The 19,423-nt window shown below is 48.8% G+C and overlaps 6 protein-coding genes across 6 annotated transcripts; 2 read left to right on the forward strand and 4 right to left on the reverse strand.

Annotated features, from left to right (window-relative positions):
• Positions 1-53: 53 nt before the first annotated feature.
• atrA (protein kinase MEC1) lies at positions 54-8,539 on the reverse strand (the record flags this gene model as incomplete). The annotated part of the gene is made up of 25 exons (XM_026750971.1): positions 54-245; positions 302-420; positions 471-555; positions 610-697; positions 747-869; positions 916-998; positions 1,046-1,170; positions 1,216-1,413; positions 1,463-1,748; positions 1,809-2,003; positions 2,050-2,146; positions 2,191-2,352; positions 2,398-2,490; positions 2,536-2,633; positions 2,682-2,988; positions 3,036-3,489; positions 3,536-4,070; positions 4,117-5,346; positions 5,394-5,636; positions 5,683-6,162; positions 6,211-6,307; positions 6,563-6,955; positions 7,002-7,288; positions 7,336-7,940; positions 7,990-8,539. The coding sequence occupies 25 exons, from the start codon at positions 8,537-8,539 to the stop codon at positions 54-56; spliced, it is 7,125 nt and encodes a 2,374-aa protein (XP_026600057.1).
• Positions 8,540-8,977: 438 nt separating this feature from the next.
• On the forward strand, positions 8,978-9,812 carry DSM5745_08956 (nucleoside deaminase; the record flags this gene model as incomplete). Its single annotated transcript, XM_026750972.1, has 5 exons — positions 8,978-9,028; positions 9,084-9,188; positions 9,298-9,506; positions 9,558-9,655; positions 9,706-9,812. The coding sequence occupies 5 exons, from the start codon at positions 8,978-8,980 to the stop codon at positions 9,810-9,812; spliced, it is 570 nt and encodes a 189-aa protein (XP_026600058.1).
• Positions 9,813-9,902: 90 nt separating this feature from the next.
• On the reverse strand, positions 9,903-10,686 carry DSM5745_08957 (putative NADH-ubiquinone oxidoreductase 21 kDa subunit; the record flags this gene model as incomplete). Its single annotated transcript, XM_026750973.1, has 5 exons — positions 9,903-9,983; positions 10,033-10,235; positions 10,283-10,488; positions 10,546-10,562; positions 10,627-10,686. The coding sequence occupies 5 exons, from the start codon at positions 10,684-10,686 to the stop codon at positions 9,903-9,905; spliced, it is 567 nt and encodes a 188-aa protein (XP_026600059.1).
• An 819-nt stretch (positions 10,687-11,505) lies between these two features.
• DSM5745_08958 (Chromosome segregation in meiosis protein 3) lies at positions 11,506-12,541 on the forward strand (the record flags this gene model as incomplete). Its single annotated transcript, XM_026750974.1, has 3 exons — positions 11,506-11,744; positions 11,795-11,873; positions 11,933-12,541. The coding sequence occupies 3 exons, from the start codon at positions 11,506-11,508 to the stop codon at positions 12,539-12,541; spliced, it is 927 nt and encodes a 308-aa protein (XP_026600060.1).
• Positions 12,542-12,829: 288 nt separating this feature from the next.
• Positions 12,830-14,495, reverse strand: DSM5745_08959 (RCC1 Chromatin-associated guanine nucleotide exchange factor for Ran; the record flags this gene model as incomplete). The annotated part of the gene is made up of 2 exons (XM_026750975.1): positions 12,830-13,648; positions 13,695-14,495. The coding sequence occupies 2 exons, from the start codon at positions 14,493-14,495 to the stop codon at positions 12,830-12,832; spliced, it is 1,620 nt and encodes a 539-aa protein (XP_026600061.1).
• Positions 14,496-15,593: 1,098 nt separating this feature from the next.
• Positions 15,594-18,970, reverse strand: nic96 (linker nucleoporin NIC96; the record flags this gene model as incomplete). Its single annotated transcript, XM_026750976.1, has 5 exons — positions 15,594-15,920; positions 15,975-16,714; positions 16,761-17,742; positions 17,790-18,432; positions 18,501-18,970. The coding sequence occupies 5 exons, from the start codon at positions 18,968-18,970 to the stop codon at positions 15,594-15,596; spliced, it is 3,162 nt and encodes a 1,053-aa protein (XP_026600062.1).
• Between the last annotated feature and the right edge of the window lie 453 nt (positions 18,971-19,423).

A 19,423-nucleotide genomic window follows, 5' to 3' on the forward strand; every position in this document is an offset into this window, starting at 1 on the left:
CTAATCTGCTCTCACAGGACCCGGAAACCCACAAATGCGTGTTATGTCTTAAGCTAAAAGAAAGCACACCAACCAATGTACATGGCCGCAAGATTACGTACATTGGTTGCTTGCATGATCAGTTCATCGACATGACCATCCACCGACAATGGAACTGATTCACCGGGAAGAAGCCCTCGGAGCTTGTTGCGAACATTTTCTAGGACGCCAGCAGGGGTATCCGGTACATTCGCATGGGTTCGGCGCTTGGTAAGATTTATCATTAGCTTATATACATTAATCTTAAGGATGGCACAGGTACCTTCTTGCCAATAAAATCTGTCGTGGGGTCATGTAAGAATGTCTCAAGTATAGTCATGAGAGCGTCTTCATTCTGTCTTAGAAGATCCAGGCTTAGTTCGCACGTTTTCCGGAATGGACCTACAAATCGTCAGTGATTGTATTAATTGCTATTTATGATGAAGACAGACCATTATACCCGTAAGCACCGAAAGCGTCAATCATATTTTGCGTGAGTCGAAACGGCACCAACTCCGGCTTATCAAAGGTCAAACCCTAGAATTCACGAGGTCAGCTATAGTCTTCAGCCAATGGATTAGCAGAATCCACCTTGTCAAAGAGACAATTGAAGTCAACATGTAGGACACCACCAGTGCCTTCCTCAAAGAGTATATTCTCACCGTGGCGGTCCCCTAGGCTGTAGCATGTGTCAGCAGCGCACGCTTGATTTGACGAGAGCGACGAACCCCAGGACATATCCAACCATTGACATGACAGCACAGGACCGAGTGTAGCGAAGCCTCGCTGCAAACCATGCTCCAGTCTCGGGGAAAACCTCCACAAACCACTCGTGTAAAACAGGAGGAAAGCTGCATTTCGGTCAAACTAATATCGAAGGAATAGCAGGCGTCCTACCTTGCTAGAATCTTATCCGTGAATATTGACACTTTTGATGGATCCGAGCAAGCCTCGTTGAGATGTTGTCGGATTTCCTCATACTAAACGCAGTGTAAGGGGAGTCCACATGGAAACTTGAGAGTCTTACATTTGGCGCTATGCCCCTCTCCTTAAGTGACTTCGTGATCAAGTCCCTCAAGGTTCTGAGATTGTCCACCCACTCGATAAGTCCACATTCCTCGTTCAACGGCGTAACAGCATACGTTTTAATATCTACCGTCATTAGTGAGTGAAGACTAGCAGTGACGAAAAACTTACACATGCGTCGCTTGCTGGATTCTACGTCCTTTTTCAAGAATCTGTTTATCATGTTGTTGAACTCCATCAGGCGTTGATCTTTTCGGAGGTCGTCCTTCGGTTTACATAGGATATTGTAGATTTTCCCGTCCGAGCCCAAGATGCCGATCCTTCGAGGTTTTTGGAGAGAGTTGAGAATTTGGGCATCGTCAAGGATGGCTAGAGCAGTTAGGCGAGATGTAATGCCGGGTGTAAATTGGCTGCGTACCTTCAATAGTCGTGGAGTCCCGAGGAAAAGCCCTGAAATTTTTTAGGTAGTCGAGATCATGGCTGGCTGGTAAGATTGGAGTAAGCATCGCCTGGAAGGGAACGACAAGTCGGCACGGGGCTACTCTATGATTGAAGTTGAGGTGTCGTGCAAGGTTGATTCGGGAGGTCTTGTTCTCAATCTTTGCCACACATAATTGCAACAGCTCATCTGAAAACCTTTGCCCTTGATTTATCATTCCGCGAACATCAGAGGTTGTCTCTGTTTTTAACTTCTTGTTGATCTCCTATTGCCATCTTAGCTTCGGCTGCATATGAAAAGTGAGTATTCCTAGATTGTAACCCACGGTAATTTTATTGAGGCAAGTGAGACCCCTTAAGGCTCGTTCTGCGGACGATGACTTGGCTACTGCGAGAACAGTCCATAGCCCTTGCTGAGGGAAAGCGTTTACTACTTTCGCCACAATCTTGGTTAATAGGTTATAAACAGTGGGGTTTGGATGGCATATTCGCGCAACAACTTGAGACAAGATCGTGAAGAGCTGATGGTCAGTTGAGAATTTGTTTTCATTCGGGGAACAAGCTTACCGATGCAACTGGGATTCTGTTCACATATTTTCTTAGCTGCGAGTGCATGTCGTCTAGACTCTTCTTTCGTTGGTTTAGAGTATACGCTTGGAAGTCCCTGTTATCTGTCAGTATGTAGGGCGCTAGAAAAAGAGTACTTACGCGTTGTCACCCCTTTTCGGATCAAGCGGTTGCTCAATAGTTGACGCGTGTTCCAGCCAGAGGGTCAGGACTTTTGGCAATGACTGGAAAACATATTTGCTGCCATGTGCCAATGATCGAAGGTAATTGTCAACGACAAGTTTCGATGCCTCACCACTCAAGCTACAATAATAAGCAGCAGCACACGCTCTTCATGGACAAACTTACTAGATTTGTGCTTCCTTCCCCAGCGGCTTCAACTTCTCCGAATCCAAGATTTTGTTGTAATGTTTGCCAAGATAATAATGAGCCTTCTCCCATCTGAAGCCGATTAGCGATGGAAATCATCTGCTATGGTTCACTTACCTGGTATGGAGCTTGATAGCCTCACGATATCTTTGTACTATTATATCTGATTGTGTTTGTCCTGCTCTATCAGTCCATTTTGCTAACAACAGATGCGCCTGAACAAGTTAGCCTGCCCCCCAAGTCAGAGTGACGGTGCGGCATACCCTGGCGGCAAGTAGATTTTGGTGTTTCTCATGGGCAGAAGCAGCAGGTTGTGGATCTGGATTGTCAGAATTCGATGTGGTGGAGGCAAATTCATTTGCAGCTATCGCCCCCTCTAAAATCTGTATGGCTTTCCGGTGATGACCGTCTTTCCAGAGTAGTCGAGCATGTTCAATGGTGGCGGAGCGATCCTTCAGATGAGCAGCATTGAGCATTGACTGATATGCTTGATTGCCAAAATTGCCTCTTCTCAGCAACCGAGCACTGGTCAGCCATGCAGCGGCTATATCAGAATCCGCAAATTTGCCACTGGGTTTGATTAGTGCTGGCCCCCAACTCAGAATGAGGGTGCGTACGTCAATTCCATAGCAGCTCTCCTCAATCCAAGAAGATACTGCTTGTCAGACAGGTATCCTCCTAGTACATCTAAGCGACGATCTAAAGCATCCCGCAAGTCAGGGTGTGGGTGTAGGACAACAGACTCTATCTCTGTCAGAGCGTGCAACTTGAGCATGCTATCATGACAGGATTGTAAGGACGTGGCAGAGTTAGTAGTGAGGGACCTAGCGACACTCAACCGTAACCCATTTACAATTTCGCCAAATTGCTGAGGGTTGCCTCGACGGAAGGCATCCAAAGCTAAGCCAATGCCTATGTTAAAGTCTGCGGTTGTTTTTTGCGCACAAAGTTCGAGGAAACTGTGCATTTTCTCCCATTTACCTGTCATCCACGACGCCTCCACCGCGAAGGGGAGGAATTTGGGAACAGATTCTGTCTTCTTGAGAATCTCAAAACGCGTGAGAATTGCATCTAGAAATTATAAGTTGTTTGCTTCAATTAATTCAAGGAGAAATACCTTGTTGTCCAGATTCTTTCAAGCAGGTAAACAGGTTCCACTGGGCATCAAGATTACCGGGTTCCCTTTCCAGTTGTAATTCATACCAACTTTGTGCAGTGGCCCATCTCCCCGCCTTTCGATGCTCAAGCACCTGTTGATCAATGTCTAGAACATGGAGGTGGGTTGAGATACCCTCAATTCCATCTGGCTCGTCGATTTGACTGTAGATGCCCTGGAGGTGTTCATAGAGAGGCTCTAGACTGCTAGACTTTTGTGTTTGAAGGCGAGCCGTAAATTGGCGAATATACTGCTCCCAATGAAATAGCGCTCTAGAGAAAGACTTGCACTCCACAGCTCGCTTCGAGATCACTTCTGGCGGTATGGAGCTCAAAAGAGATTCCACTGCTTTGGTCTGAGCAGCGTAAGAGTCAATCAACAAATCCCGGTCACTTTCCTTGGAGGTCTTGTGGTGATTGCGACTTTTTAGACCATTCAATTGCTTTTTCTTCCCCTGCACCCATCTCGAAAGGTAGTCCAACACCTCAAACACACTCTATACAAAATCAGTATCTTAAAAACGTCTCAAGCATGCTACTCACCTGGCTGCATAACAAGACCGCTTCGTGCACATCATCCCTACTTTCAGAAAGAGGATGAGAGAGGATATTCAAGAGCTCCCCTTGCAGCTCATTTTTTTCCCTCTCAGTTCCTCCAACCACACGGTGCAGAACGGCAAATGGAAAAAGAAAAGATGCTATGGAGATATCTTGTCCCTTGATGATACGACTGCAAATGCTAAACACAGTCTTCGCGTTATTCCCGTTTCCAGTTTGCAGCAGACCTTGCACAAAGCCTCGTAGCCAATCGGCATGGCTCATACCAGGTGCAAACAACGGGAATGAGCACTTGGAAGTGGCTGCCTTGATGGTAACGGTATATCTTGACGTCAGGAAGGGCGTCAGAGTGTTGCGGACGGCCTCAGGAAGCCCCAACCATCGCTGATACTTTTCGTCAGCTTGAACGCCGCGCGAACGTTGCGTGATCGCTGTATTGAGGTTGCAGAACATCAACAGATTTTGCATAGCATAAGCTAAAAACCCCTGAGCCCTAGTGTTAGACGCCGATAGGAAGGCGTCGACTAGCACATGCTGGAAGAAAAAGAGCACAAAGTCAAACGTCTCCTCCATTTTATCAAAGTTTGACAAAACAAGGATCGCCTTTTTCTCTTTGATCGTGTCAACTCGATTCGGATCCAGACAGCCGATAGAGCCAAGGCAGCGAGCTGAAAGCAATGTAATAGGTTCTGATGTAGTGTTAAATTTCACACAGCAGTCGAGTAAAGACCTCACCAGATGCGCTACAGCCGGATCTGGTTGCTCGCTCAGAACAGACCTGTGAACGAAGTCCTCGTGTTCCCCAAGATACAAGACAAGCTCTGTCAAAGCTTGTTCAACTACAGTGGCATTTTCGCTGATGCACCGACGGGCAAAAGCCATGAATTGACTCCGAACATCTAGTGTGCCTTTCAGTTCGTTAAATTGCGCCTCAAATACAGAGAGCACAGGTATCGAGGCCAAGGAAGGCATGGTAGCGAAGATATCTTGTAGGAGCTCACTGTGAGTCTTTGAGATGTGCTCAACAAGTTGATAAGCAAAGTTTCTAGTTTCTTCCGTAAAGTTGGCCCAATGTTTGATCACGATAGAGAGCGTTTGATCGAGAAGAGGCTCGACTTCTTCTTCATGCAAAGAGCTCACTAATGTGCCCCATACCATGAAGGAATTATTGCATAGTTCTCGAATTTCCAATGCGGACCGCAAACAAGCACATATCTGTAGCTGTTAGAGCGAGTTAGTGTTTAGAAAGGGGGTATACAGACCTGCGGCAGGGCACTGGTCACATGCCCGGGAGCAACCTTGATCATCGCCCCAATAGCCATGATATTCCTTTTTTTCTCAACGAGCGGCTGTCTAATCTGAAAATCATTGATGGCGTGCGCGAACTGTGTGATTATGCCAAGGACATGCTCCTCGATGAAATGACCCACCAAATTGGACTTTCTTGACGCATGCGTTGATTTGCGCGGCACGAGAGTTGATAGAATACGTAGCGCTTCTTGGAACTATGTTTTGTTAGAGGACCCCATGCCAGGGTAACGGTGTACGAACTTTCGCTCCCTTTTCTTCCCCAACATCACCAAGACCTTTTAAGAGGTCGCAGGCAATCAAAATTGGCTCAATCCTAACCAGCTCTGCTAGAGTACGGCCATCGAAAGCAGAGTCCACAGCAGACAACGTGGCCATGATCATTTTCTGAGGATCCGAGGAGGACTGACACAATAAAAATGCCAGTATTGCCGCGAGGTTGTCCTTTTCTGAGCATATATCAAAGGGGCTCTTGGCATTTTTGTAGGTCCCTCCAATACGCGCAATAACTTCTTTCTTACGCCAGAGCACTAGATGAGGTAGGACATAGACCTCTGTTAGCCTTAAGAAATCGTCAACTGTCATCCCGAGCAGGTCGCAAAGCTGTTCCGCCATGTAAGGACGAGATTGCAGATTTTTTGCGACAGTCACGGCAAGCGTCCTCCAGAAAGGACGAAACAAGCCCGCTGGTGTGACGGCAAACTGCTGCGCAAGCTTTGACATCTAAGAGCCTCAGAAAGTGTTTGGACCATGTCAGAGTGAGGGACGTACTTCGCTGTAGGCTATCCCGCAGGTAAACGGATTTGGATGGCCCAGGTATTCTACGAGGCGAAGAAGGATTATATTCATTTCTTCATCATTCGAAAACCTGATTCGTCAGTTCTGAACATTGATTGCAGCAAGAAGATCAAATCATGCCTTGCTAGTCGACACAAGCACATGATGCAAGTCTCATGTAATGCCGTCTGTTGTCTTTCAGATAAGCTCCTCAACCACCCCAGGATCACAACGAAGTTGCTGCGCCGAGTTTCATGCTCTATACCGCTGCGCACGAAACAAACCGTGGACTGGCTAATGTGTTGACACGTCAGCACATGATACACGTTTGAAGTGCGGAACTTACCCAGCGACGACTCGAAGCTCTCGCACAGAGCTTCGAAGCGAACCGAGAAGAAAATCACCGGAGATAGAATTTGAGAGTTGAAGATGCGTGGGGTTCGAGGTGTGCATTGAAATTCGTTTCAATGTAGCCATAGTGGTCACTCTGATGATTGAGGAACGCGGGATCCTAGGAATAATGAATGCCAGTATCTGGCATAATTGATTGCTTTCATTAATTTGCCCATTAAACTGAGTTTCGCCGTGATGTTCTTCGTCGCAGATATGACAAAGATGTTTCTGCAGGGATTTGCTTTGGACCGCCGTCGACAAACTCCCCGCGAATGCACAGGGTAGACGGCCTACTTTATCTAAAAATTCCTGTTTATCTTGCTCAAGGACTGCAGGGAAAGACTTGCTAAGGAATGTTAGCATGTGGCTTGTGGTGTTATGGCCGAACTCACAAGACCGCAAACGTAAGAGTTTCCAAGTCCGATGGGCCTTCATAGCGCAGAATATCCAGTAGCCTCGAGACGAGCTGTTGAATTGCGTCTGGCCTGCTTTGCGGCTTCGGCCGAGGGAGACACCGGCGCTTCCGTTCTCGCTCAGAATCATCATCATCAGCCTCTTGAGCTGACACCGCCAGCCCTTGGCTACAAGCAAAAGAATCAAGCATTGTTTTGACGCCATGGTCGGACAGATCGGTCGCACACGTCCGCACCGTCTTGGCAAGAGCACTGTGAATCGCGACCTTGTTTTCTGTCAGACTAAATGGCCGATTTAGGGTCAAGTCTATACCTGTAGATGCGGCTCGAGTGCCTTGAAAGTAGCTTTCTTCATTGCCTCGGTTAATGGCAGGAAGAGTCCTCTGATAGACTTGGTGCAATCCGTTAGATTGGTGATGTCGTCAATGAACCGACACAGCTCTAGTTGAAGAGATTGAGAATGGTCCAGAAGGCCTGAAGACAGTATGTCGCCTAGCATTTGAGGGAAATCGTATGCTATCTCCATTGCAAATGATGTTTCGCGAAAGCAGAAGGTTCGTACCGACGTCAAGAAGCGCGAGCAGATTTCGACTTTAGACTCAATGATGTCTAAGCTGGGTCTCCGGAACCAACTTGAAAAGACACCCCAAAGGCGCTGATAACCGTTAAAGATCCAAGCAAGGTTCTGCCGGACGCTAAATCCTATATCAGGAGCAGACGCCTGCGTTGTGAACGAGTCAAGAAGCTTGAGAGTCAACAGAACAGCTTTGCCGATTGATCCAAGCTTGATTCTTTTCTTCAGCAGCGTGGAAGGGAGGCCGAGTCTGCCTAGTGCCACGGAAAGAGGCCCTTCGGGTGCAGGAAGAGACACGTCCCATTGCTTGTGGATATTGAAGCGTTCGAGAGAAAATATGATGTCTGGCCTGGTTAGTGTGATTATTGCAGTTTGGCTCGGGTTACTACAAACCGGTCGCGCAAGCCCGTAAGAAGGTGGGAATGGCATGACAAGTGGACCATAGCTTGGTGTGTTTATATTGGGAACGAACTATAGTCAAGAAAATGCCAGCAACTTTCTCTTCCACGATTCCATTGCATTGAACACAAGAGAGTTGAAGAAGCCGGACGACGAGCCAAACGTATAGCGGAGCGGGAGCCTTTTCCCCGAGGATTTCTGGATCAGGAACATCCGTCAAAGTATGGGGCGCTTTCTCAATTGTTGTTTGGATGATGTCCAAGCAATCCGACAATTGGTTATTCAGGTCTCCCTTCTTCGGGGTTTCATCCTTCATACACGGCTCCAAGCCGGCCTTGAGCACGATACATATTAGCCGGCTAACATCAGTGGCGCTGTCGTCAAGGCTTAATTGACTGAATTTGCCATCCAAAAGTTCCTGCCGGAGCTGAGCGAAGGCTTCCCTAGTTAGATGATGAACTTGGCTTCCTTGGGATGAGAGACGTGGTGCCAGCTGTGCCGCCAGGGTGGACGGGACTGGTTCTGCAGATGTCCGGTAGGCCATACCTATGCTGGGGTAGGAATCGGCCTTCAAGTCATCTGCAGCGATCTGGCTTTTTCTGATTATAACATGTTCAATTTGAAAATATACCGATGAGTGTCGAGGTAACGCGTCTAAAGGAAACGGACGCGTTGGGAGAGGAGCGAGACTGATATCTAAGCAGCGATAAGCGAGGCGATAAGCCGCTTATCTGGGCCGTAATACTTTTGCGCAAGTGGTTCATGAACCTGAAGATCAACTGCCACAAGATAACCAGTGTGCGTTAAAATCTCTTTTAGAGGGACTGCGTTGTTGACAATGGTATAGAAACTCTGATAGTGCTGAAATAAGGTTTCACCTACTATTTTATGCCCGAAACTTCTTCTCAATCGTGCAACACCATTCCTGGCTTCTATCCTTGCTGTGGAGCTTGCGTTATTGCGAATCTTCGAGTGCGCCGCCATGAATCAAACAGCAGAGCAGGCATACTTCATGGAGCAGGCGTTTGAGATGGTGCTAGGCTGCGTTGTCGCCATTATGCGTTGGAAGAAAACTGACTCTTGAGTAGGCACAAAAAGCGCTCGATACAGGAGAAACCCCTGTAGGCTGCGTGTTGGTTTACAAGAATAAAATAGTTGGCCGCGGAATGAACGACACCAACAGATCTATGAACGTGGGTCTATAGTATAGTTCTCAGCAGATATGTTGAGGCTGGAGAAATGTCATATCATATTTCGAGGCCTCTGGCTTCTTCCAGCTAGAGTGTTCTAACAGTCTCATAGGGGACCAGACACGCCGAATTCCTTGCAATCCAGGAGATGCTCCGCACTTACCCAAAACAAGCACTCCGGTCGACAGACCTTTACGTGACAGTCGAGCCCTGCGTCATGTGCGCGGCCGCCCTTCGCCAGTATCAGATACGACAGGTGTATTATGGCTGTGGAAATGAGAGGTTTGGGGGAACTGGAAGCATCCTGTCCTTGCATTCTGAGTTTGTCGCCTTAAGAAAACTCGTCGCTCTTCGTAGGCTGATCAGCTCTAGTTTCGCGATCGACCCGCCTTATCCTGTTCACGGGGGGCTCCAGCGAAAAGAGGCAATCATGCTCTTAAGACGTTTCTACATACAGGAAAACGAAAAGGGTATTCCGTGTGATAACAACTCAAAAAGTGTCTACTGCTGACTCTACCAGCCCCCAAGCCTCGACCTAAAAAGCATCGGGAGCTGAACACCAGGTTCGACGATGATGCTCAGATTGACCCTACGGGAGGAAAGTTGCAGAACCGATCGAGCGACTGATGACTCTAGAGACCATATAAGTATACAAATTTCGACTCCGCCCGTGCGTCACACCGCGTCACGCAATTGCCCTCAGCTTTCAAGCCGCGTTCAAGAGCTCAGCTTAGACAGACGCTCTGCTTCAAGCTCCCGTTCGGCTTGCTGATAGTATTTTGCTGTATCAACACCGTGCTTGTATAATAGTCAATATGCTGCTAGACCTGAAATAGGACGGACTCACGTGTTCATGGTTGACAAGGTTGAACCACGGAATAACCTGAAGGAAGAAGTTGGAGTTTCGAGAGTTCCGGGCAGCCACGCCCTGCAGGTGGGGGGAGACTTTCGAAACCCCATACAAAGGCTCGCCCTTCTTAACCTTGTCGACCATTTCTCTCATGTCCATCTTAACCTCCCTTGAGTTCTCCGTGAGGCCATGGAAACGGTCTATGAAGTTAATAACGAACGCATATAAGTCGGGCGGGGTGACATACTGCACGACCTCGAGTAGAGGATGTGTGTACCACCAATAAGACCAATCGCCACCGCCAGGCGCATTACAGGCGAGAAACCTCCCCTACCCACATGCGAAGGGCTCACTCTCTCCATAACCCAGAATGCAAGCGGAGATGCCGCAGCAGATGCACCAGCAACCGCATAGTCTGAGGGCCTCGCATATCCGAAAACTCGTCGCACATGCCTAGATGAGAGCACTGTTTTAGCAGATCGCTCCTATATTAAGGAGGTCGGTCCGTACGGGTCAGAGTCGATAAGCTGCAAAGCAATGTTAGCATTCAATTGTGCATAACATGGGAAGAAATCCGAGGATAGATCGCACCGGATAGTCGGTAAGAGCTCGCTTCGGTGGCACGACTGTCGAGATGTTATCGCCTGCCATTTTGACGGGATTGAGCCGATTGATAGTTGGGTGTCTCTTGTCTGGGCGGAGTTGAATTGGAAGTCGGAGGTCGTCAGCGCCAAGATTGATTCTCGGATTAGGACTAGCGCGGACTACGACGAGTTATCTTTGGAGTACTACTTCGATGTGATTACGGATAGACCTTCGCAGCAATGAGAATTCTTACCTTCTCTTGTCTTTTTTTTTTCTGATTGGCTTGCGATACGGATGTCAAGGAACTGCTATCAAGCTCAACCTTGGTAGATATCTGGTCATAATTTCGAATTATCCATGCGCAAACAGGCTCTCAAGCCATGTTATCTCAAGCATTTCATGCAGAGCTGAATTATCATTATAAACACCCAGGTACCTCGGTATAGTTGCCGTAAACGGGGTGGGCATACCAGCAGGCAGGGCAGTCCATATCAATTGACTCCATTGACTGTGCACGAGCAGTCAAGCAGTACCGACCGTTGGCCAACACCTATTACCTTGTAAAGAACCTTACAGATCAAGGTTTAGGCATAAATTGCGCTCAATTGAACTCTAGTAATGGCAGTTTTGAGTGTATTAGCTCGCGCTGTCACTGTCCTCCCTCCCTTGTTCTATCAGCCAGTAATTAAAGACGCGTCCGAGACGCGTCTCACAAGGTAGGTATACCTAGCGTTCCGGGTTATCGAATATCGGCCCAAGATCTGCGCTCCGCAGCGCTTCATGCTTGACATTCTATACACGCGGTCATTTCATAACTGATTGATTAGAAATACATCTGCTGGTTTTCGGAACTAACCTCTTTCTCAATCCACATTCAGCGGTTCAATGGCAAACGAAACCAACTTGGCAGCAGAGGCGGCGCAATCTACCGACTATGTCGACGATTTGTTCGATTACGATGTCGGTCTTGACGACATCCTGCAGGAAATCAATGCCAATACGAGCAGATCAAATCAACCGAAGCCATCAGCCCAGCCGGATAACTCAGGGGTAGTCCTCGGTCTTGATGAGGAGGTCAAAGTCGCCAAAAAGAGACAACCTATCGCCAAACTAGATGAGAACAGGTCAGTTGGAGCACCCTGATAGTCGCTGTTTACTGATTATTTCCTTTTAGACTGCTCACACAAGCTGGAATCCCAAAGTTGCGGCGCTCCGCCAGGAAAAACCTAAAGTTCAAGGGTAGGGGACATGAGGTCTGTAATGCCCCAACTGAGGGTGAGGTTTCATGCTGACCTTGACTTGCTATACCTAGTTCTCTGACTTGGCTCGCCTTTTGAACTTTTACCAACTATGGCTTGATGATCTATTTCCCCGCGCCAAATTTGCGGATGGCCTAGCTATGATTGAGCGACTTGGTCATTCCAAACGTCTGCAGACTATGCGACGAACTTGGATAGACGAGGAAAAGCCAAAGCCCGCGGATGATGCTCCGAACAACGACCTGTCGGCGACAGAAAGCAGCCAATCGATACTAAAGGACACCTCGCGGTCGCCTGGAGGATTAACTGAGGTGGACGTGGACGAGGATTTGTTTATACGGGATAGTACCAACAATCAGCCGTTAGCCAACGAAGCCGGTGCCCCGCCGGATGATGATGAGTTTGACGAACTTGATGCATTGTTGAAAGAACATAGAGACGAGCCGGACCTTGGAAAGCCTACCTCACCCAGAGCCCCTGGAACTGACAGTGGTCCGCCAGATGAGGATGATTTTGATGAACTAGACGCTCTACTGAGAGAACATGAAGATGAACATGACGTGGCAAACATGCGACCTAAGGAGCCTAAGAATGAATCGCTAGAAACTGATAGCCATGCAGATGAGCTTGAAGCGATGGAAGGACTCGTCATGCCGGAATAAACTAATTCGGGTTGTCTTAGGTAGTGTTTATATTATGACTTTACCAACGCCATGTATTGGCAGAGCGCAGTTCAATGACAAGCCGAGCCGCATGTTTACTATCGTTGTGTAATTGAAAGTATAAGTACATTCGAATCTAGATCCGCCGCTGAGAAACCATAACCTGAATATGACTAAAAGAAGAGAGAAAAACGCCCAGAAAGAGAGGGAAGAAACCCCTATAATCACAATTTAAAAGCAGCCCACCCTCACACTAACTTCGACCTGCTATCCGTAAAGGATTCGCATTCAAATTGGCTCGGTGAAGACTGAGAATTGACCGCCACCTCCAGCCCAGTTGAGGGCCTTGCCCCGAACAGCAGTGTTCTCAACGATAGTTGCGACTTCGACATCATCCTGCGTGCCTTGGCCGGTCTGGTAGGTAGCGGAAAAGCCCCAAGACCAGGGGCGGCCATCGGTACCAATCGCGATTGAGTGATCGGAACCCGCCGCGACAGCTTTAGCTTTGATTCCGGGAACAGCTGTAGGCTGGATTAGAATGCGGGGACGACCACGCTCGTCCTTGATAACCGCGTCATCGGGGAGGCTATCGATCTTCAGGCCGGTCTGATAACCATCAAGTCTACCCCAGACAAGACATTGGCCATCCTGTGTGGCAGCTATAGAATGGTGTGCACCGCCGCAGATCTGGGCGATGTTCATTTTTGACAGTGACTTCACAACCTCGGGCCGGACAATGGCAGCCTCACTATCACCCGCATTCTCACGGATGCCCGTCTCACCAAAACTGTTCAGGCCCCAGGCGTAAACCTTGCCGTTCTGGTCCACGGCGAATGAATGGAAGGCGCCAGCGCCGATATGAACGATGTTCTTGAGATGGCCAAATTCTCGGGGCTGAAGCCCGTTCAACTTGTTGCGCTCAATGATGCGACGACCTAGTTGATTTTGCTGGCCGGATCCCCACGAGAGAACGGCACCCTTTTCGTTGAGGGCGAGAACGTGGTTGTCTCCACACACTAGGTGCTTTACTTTCTTGAGGCCCAGCAAAAGCTTGGGGACCATCTGAACCTTGCTGCTGGCATCGAATCCGAGAATCCCATCGTTGCTCTTGAGGAATATCAGTCAGGCCACACCTTCATCTTTGATGACTTACCCTAAATGTTCCCCAGCCATACACTTCACCTTCGTCAGTGAGGGCAAAGCTTGAACTGTCACCAGCAGCGACTTCGACGAAAACTGTGCCCTGAGGGAAAGCACCGGAAGGAATAGCAGTTGGCGTGCACTCATGAGGATTCAACTCGGGGTCGTCGTCCGAATCGTCGTCCGAATCCGAGCCCGAACCACCCTTGTCCATGTCCTTATAACCACCCTCCCATGTTGTGTCGCGACCGAGGGCACCCTGGTCATTGACACCCCAGGTGAGGATCTTGTTATCGTGCGTAAGGGCGACGCAATGCATGCCGCCGACAGCCACCTGCACGACGCCAACAGAATCCGGCAGCAGGTGCGGGTTGAGACGTGGACGCTTCACATCGATAACGTTCTTCCCGACCCCCAGGCCAAGTTCACCAGAGCTGCCTTCACCACATACGTAAACGTTCAGTTTGACGGTGGGCGCGCTGTTGATGACCACCTTTGGCTTCCGCTTTGCGGTGGCGGGTTTCGCAACACGAGCGCGCTTGGTCGAGCGACTAGTCAAATCATCATCCTCGTCATCGGTGAGAGCTCGCTTTTTGGTTATGTCCTCTGCTTTGGCAGCTTTGCGCGCCGCCGCGGGCTTCGTGGCAGTCTTCGTGGCTCTGTTCTTGGTGGTGGCAGTGATCGCTGCACGTTCCCGAGCCGCAATTTTAGTCGCAGTAGCTTTCTTCGTGGTGTTTGCGGCCACAGTAGTCTTCTTTTGGGTAACGGAGGCCGTCCGTGCCGCGGTCTTGGTCGCGCTCTTCTTAGGAGGCATTGGAGGCAGAAACAAACTTTCAGTGGGTAAAACGAAGGATGCGACAAATTTGGGGAAGGTAGATAAAATGAATATTGGGATTGAATAGGAGAGAAGGGTGGGAAGAAAATATGATATGGAAGGAGAGAGAGAGACAAAGAAGCAAAGGAGAAAAAAGCGCAATGATTTAGTACTAGTCCTTGGTGTTGTGAAGATTGTTGTGTTGTTGTGGTGTGTTCTGATGCGGCGAATCACAGCCAAGTTCTGGGGTTCCCACATACTCCGTCCTTGCGATTCTTTTCAGCAGAACACAACTGAAGGGCGGATTGCAAGATCCCGCCTTCCCGAGTCTCCAGGCTTGATTCGATTCTCGAGTTGGGCTGTCTTTGGATGAGTGGCTTTCAAAGAGACTCTTTGTGAGTGAATCACCTGCTGCCACTTTCTTTGTCGCTTGATCTTTATACCACAGACCAACGGGTTTCAGAATCTATGTTTATCATACTTTGTTAACAAAGCCAGACCAGTCTTTGGAACAACCAGAAGTCAAGTTAATTAATGTGCTAAAACTTACCCCATTTCTGTGTCTGTTGTCTGGATGTCTTTGAACTTGACTACATACTTGCTATTCTTGTGGGCTACTCCATGCTTACAACTCTTCCAGCTCACGTCCGCGAGTCAAAAGGCTGTCTTGACCGGGGACTATGGCCAAGATGAGGTCGAGCCATCCTACAATGCTGGTAAATATAGTCGACCTACCTATAAAAACAATTGATTATCAGGTTATCTACACCCCTCATGACGGGTAACGGGTTATATCAAGAAGGCCTGAGTTTACCACCCGCCCCTCTTGTTGGATAAAAGTAAAACTTGGGTATTTAGGCCATTGGCCTTCTTGAATCGCTGAAGTATTGGTTAAGTCCAGCAGACAGATGTTCAAACTGGTGAACTTACTATGCTGTTTGACAAGAAGGCTTAAATAGATAGGCAGTCGCGTGGTCAGTGGTAATGCTACTAGTTGTCTTGAAGGCCCCTGATAAATATATAGATGAACCGAGAAATTGGAGCAGTTGATTTCGATTATCATTTAGAGCCCGATATATGTGCCCAAAAGAATGCCCTTTAATACGCGCCAATATCTGCTCCAGCCCGAGCAAGAGTCTCATAGACTCTTGGAGGTAATTTATACTTGACCATTCCAGAGAATATCATCAGATCCTTCGCCATGAGCAACAGTTCCTCAGCGAGCCCCTGCCTCATCTCATTCTCATACGGTCCGCTGCTTAGTCGCTCCCGTTCACGTCCGATACATGTAATGCTCCAGATTATCACATGGCCGACATTGCTAGAAATAAGCGACGGGAGTGCTGAGAACGCCTGAGCAGCACTTCGGATATAAGGTACAGAGCCATTGGCTCGTAATGGCAGAATGCCCAATCCATTGATCGTCTAGAAAACCACACGTTAATTTGAGAGACGAAGAGTTGGTCGAGTGAGACTTACATCCAGGGCCGCTGTCCATTTTCCTGCTTCGACCTCTACCTTGGCTTCCATCATCCGAAGCAAAACGCCGCATGCGTCTCGACTTGATTGACGAATGCGCTGATAATACAAGGCATTCTGGTTGTAGAGACCAATCATGTTCTTTGCCAAAACGACTGGCTCTTCCACCACGGTCAAGCTTAGGCTTGTACCTGGCTCGGCACTAGCCTCCTGTCCACCGTCATCCTGCTGTAGGCTAGTGCGAGGTCGCAAAGGCTGTAACTTCAGTGTGGGGCTTCCCAAGGGAACAGCCACAGAGTCCGACAAGGTTCTGTTTATGATATCAATGACACGATCATAGTCTTCAGCAAGGTGGTACAGAAGGACCGAGTCTGTTATTAGTCCCTTGTCTTCAGCGACAGCGGCCGCCTGTACAGTGATTGTCCTCAAAAATTCTTCCTGGTCCACCAACTTGATCAGGCTAATACGTTGTTCTATCAGACCCTTAATTCTAGAGCCGTCCGAACGGATGTCGCCGAGGAGCTTCGCAAAATCCCTAGTTTCCAGGATGTATTCTCGCAGAGCCTCATGGCACACGGAGGCTTGAGATTTACCCAGAGCCCCTGGAAGATCAGCATTAAGGCAGAGCAGAGAGAAATAGTCAATTGCCGCTTCGACATAAGCGGTGCGGAACTCTTTCGTGTAATGGGTTACAAGATAGCCGAAGTTGATCTGCGGATATTGTTTCATAGTGAAAGATACTGCGAATGTTAGTATACGGCGATTATCAGGGTGTCCGCCACTCACAAATCTCTTCTCCGGAAGTATAGAAATCAGAGACCCTTAAAAGGCCATAGTATCCGAGTGCAATAGCAAAGTGCACTGCACTGACAGGCGCATAGGATCCGAGATAGCTAATGGCTTGTTCGAACATCCCTCCAAGAATCTGTAAAAGGAAGTAAGTCCCATAGCCGCCAGGCCCTTCCTGACCCTTTCCGAATACTCGCTGTCCTATCTCAGTGATATCGGTCTGAATGTCCTCCAGACCGAAGACATCACCCGCAACCTCTTCTGCTCGATCATCTTCCCTGGCTAGGCTAAACTGCAACCACATCCAATCCTCGACGCTCTGGTTGATACCATCAAGGCGCCTGCGGCCAAGGTCGCAACGCCCAATGACCTTATAACACGCCATTCGGTATGGGTCAATGGTGTTGTCGGGAGCGTTGCGCGACCGTTGTTGATACTCGCCATTGATTCTTTGCTGCATATCCCTTGGTAACCGTTTGTTTTGAGCATAGGTTGTCATATAAGTTACAAACTTATGATCCAATGACCGGAAGCCGGGATCGCGGGTAACGTATTCTGCGGCCTCAGTGATGAATCCACACCGCAGAAGATAAAAGATGAGAATCCAGCAGTAATCATCCCCCACAGTCTGCAGCTCGGTGCCATCCGGCGCAAGGTCTCGTCTGGATTCCCTGAGGCGGATATACGCGCGAATTTTGTTGACCACAGTCGGTATTCCACCAAGCTGCGCTTCGCGCGGATTTTTGATGATTGCTGCTTCGATCTCGGTGTAGAATGAGTTCTCAAGGAACATCCTTGAACCTTCAACTATACGCGTTCTCATGTTTACTGCCTGTTGCGACTTTGACGCTTCATTCAAATAGTCCTCCGCGAATTGACGCTCATTGATGGCGCCACGCTCTGACACTCCCGTAACATCAGCCGATTCTCCGACAATAATTATTAAAGCTCTGTATGCGTCAAAAAGCTGACGAGGAACCTGGAGAAGTTAGCTCGTGAAAAATAGGGGCAATTAGGGATGAGTACATCACCGCCAGCATGCTTTTCAACCTCAGAAAACTCATGCATAACTGGGAAGCTACGCGCCTGGAGCCGAGCAGAGTTGAGAGATTGGACCTTGTCCGCATAATAGCCCATCTTTTCGCGCAAGAATCGAAGGTCCATGGTTTGAAAGCCGGAACCATCTGTGCGTTCCATTGGCTCGTCGAAGAGCTGATGGCTCGGTTTTCCAGTACCAGGGGTACCTATTACTGACTTTTCCAAGCCAGAACGGCCAAAGACGCTTCTCCGAGAAACGCCGTGGGTAGACGCAGGCCCGAAGTGATTGGGTTGCCTTGTCGAACGACCAAATGATGGCCCTGAATCTCCTGCCGGGTTATCTTTTTGAGACAAGCCAAAATGTTTGAAGATCCTATGGCGCTGCTCCTCCCAGTTGAGATCTACCTTCTCTTCCAGAAAGGAATCAAAGTCCCGCTGGGCTCTGGCAAGACTTTCCGCAACCATGACCTGGCGACCACGTTGTTGAATATTCCTTAAATATTTCTGATTGTCGGGATCGAAGGCGTCCTGCTCTTTTGATGGAAGTGAAATAGACGCTTGAGGCTCTAAGGCTTTCAGATCACGTAGAGCATGACCAGGGGAAACGCCTGATGCTGCGAGTAGATAATGACTGTTTGAGCGAATGATAAGTCAGCCGTATAGAAAAACACCGAGCATGATATAGAGTAACTGGCTTACGCTTTGCTGCTCGGTACAGGGGCGTCTTTTAGACCCCCGGTGCCAAGTCCCCTTGCCTTTCGGCGAATATCATCGAGACCCAACTGGAGATGAGGTAATTCCTCAAAGCTACCATTTTGAGCAAATGTAGAGAGCGGTCGCTTTTTGCCACGCTCCAATAAACTGTTGAAGAAGGCGGGTTGCGCCGCTTGGGAAGAAGTATTAAGAGGCTGCGCCGTGCTGGCAGGAGGTTGGCCCGAACCGAAGATTGAGGACTGAACAGGCTGTTGTTGAGTTTGAGTTTGGCCGCCCAAGATGGAGTTTGTTGAGGGAGCCTGCGTTGTTTGAGGGTTCCCAAATATACTCGTAGGGTTACTCGGAGAGAATATGCTGGACGGCTGCGACGGCTGCGACGTTTGCGACGGCTGGGGAGCGGCGCCGAACCCCCCTAAGCCGCTTGCCCCAAACATGGGGCCCGTGGTGAACGACATTCGGAAGCTCTGGGAGACCCGGGAAGATGCGGAGCACTGGGATAGCAACGATGTTTCAATGTTACTACTTCCCTGGTCGTAGATGATCAGCTTTTAGGAAAACACCACAAACACCAGCGATCCAAAAAAAAAGCCTTAGAATTGACGTGACGTATCCTCACTTATTGATCAGAAGCACTGCTTGATAGTCATATGAAGGCAAGCTTTCCGGCTTTTGCTTGCCCGCCTGTTGCCCAAATTTTTGTTGTTTATGACAAGCTCCGTTGCGGAGAACACTTCATGCAGCAGCCGGATTTTCTATTCCGCCGAGCTTTGAGTTGATGGCGGGAAACACCAACCGACCACCTCACTGCCGCAGGAACTTTTTGCAGATCTTTTGGTCCTAGCTCGGCGTACTCCCATTGCGATGCCAGTATTTCAAGCGAAAACTTTCCGGCGGGCGACCACAGCGTC

This window comes from Aspergillus mulundensis, assembly GCF_003369625.1.
Source record: "Aspergillus mulundensis strain DSM 5745 chromosome Unknown scaffold_11, whole genome shotgun sequence".
NCBI lineage: Eukaryota > Fungi > Ascomycota > Eurotiomycetes > Eurotiales > Aspergillaceae > Aspergillus > Aspergillus mulundensis.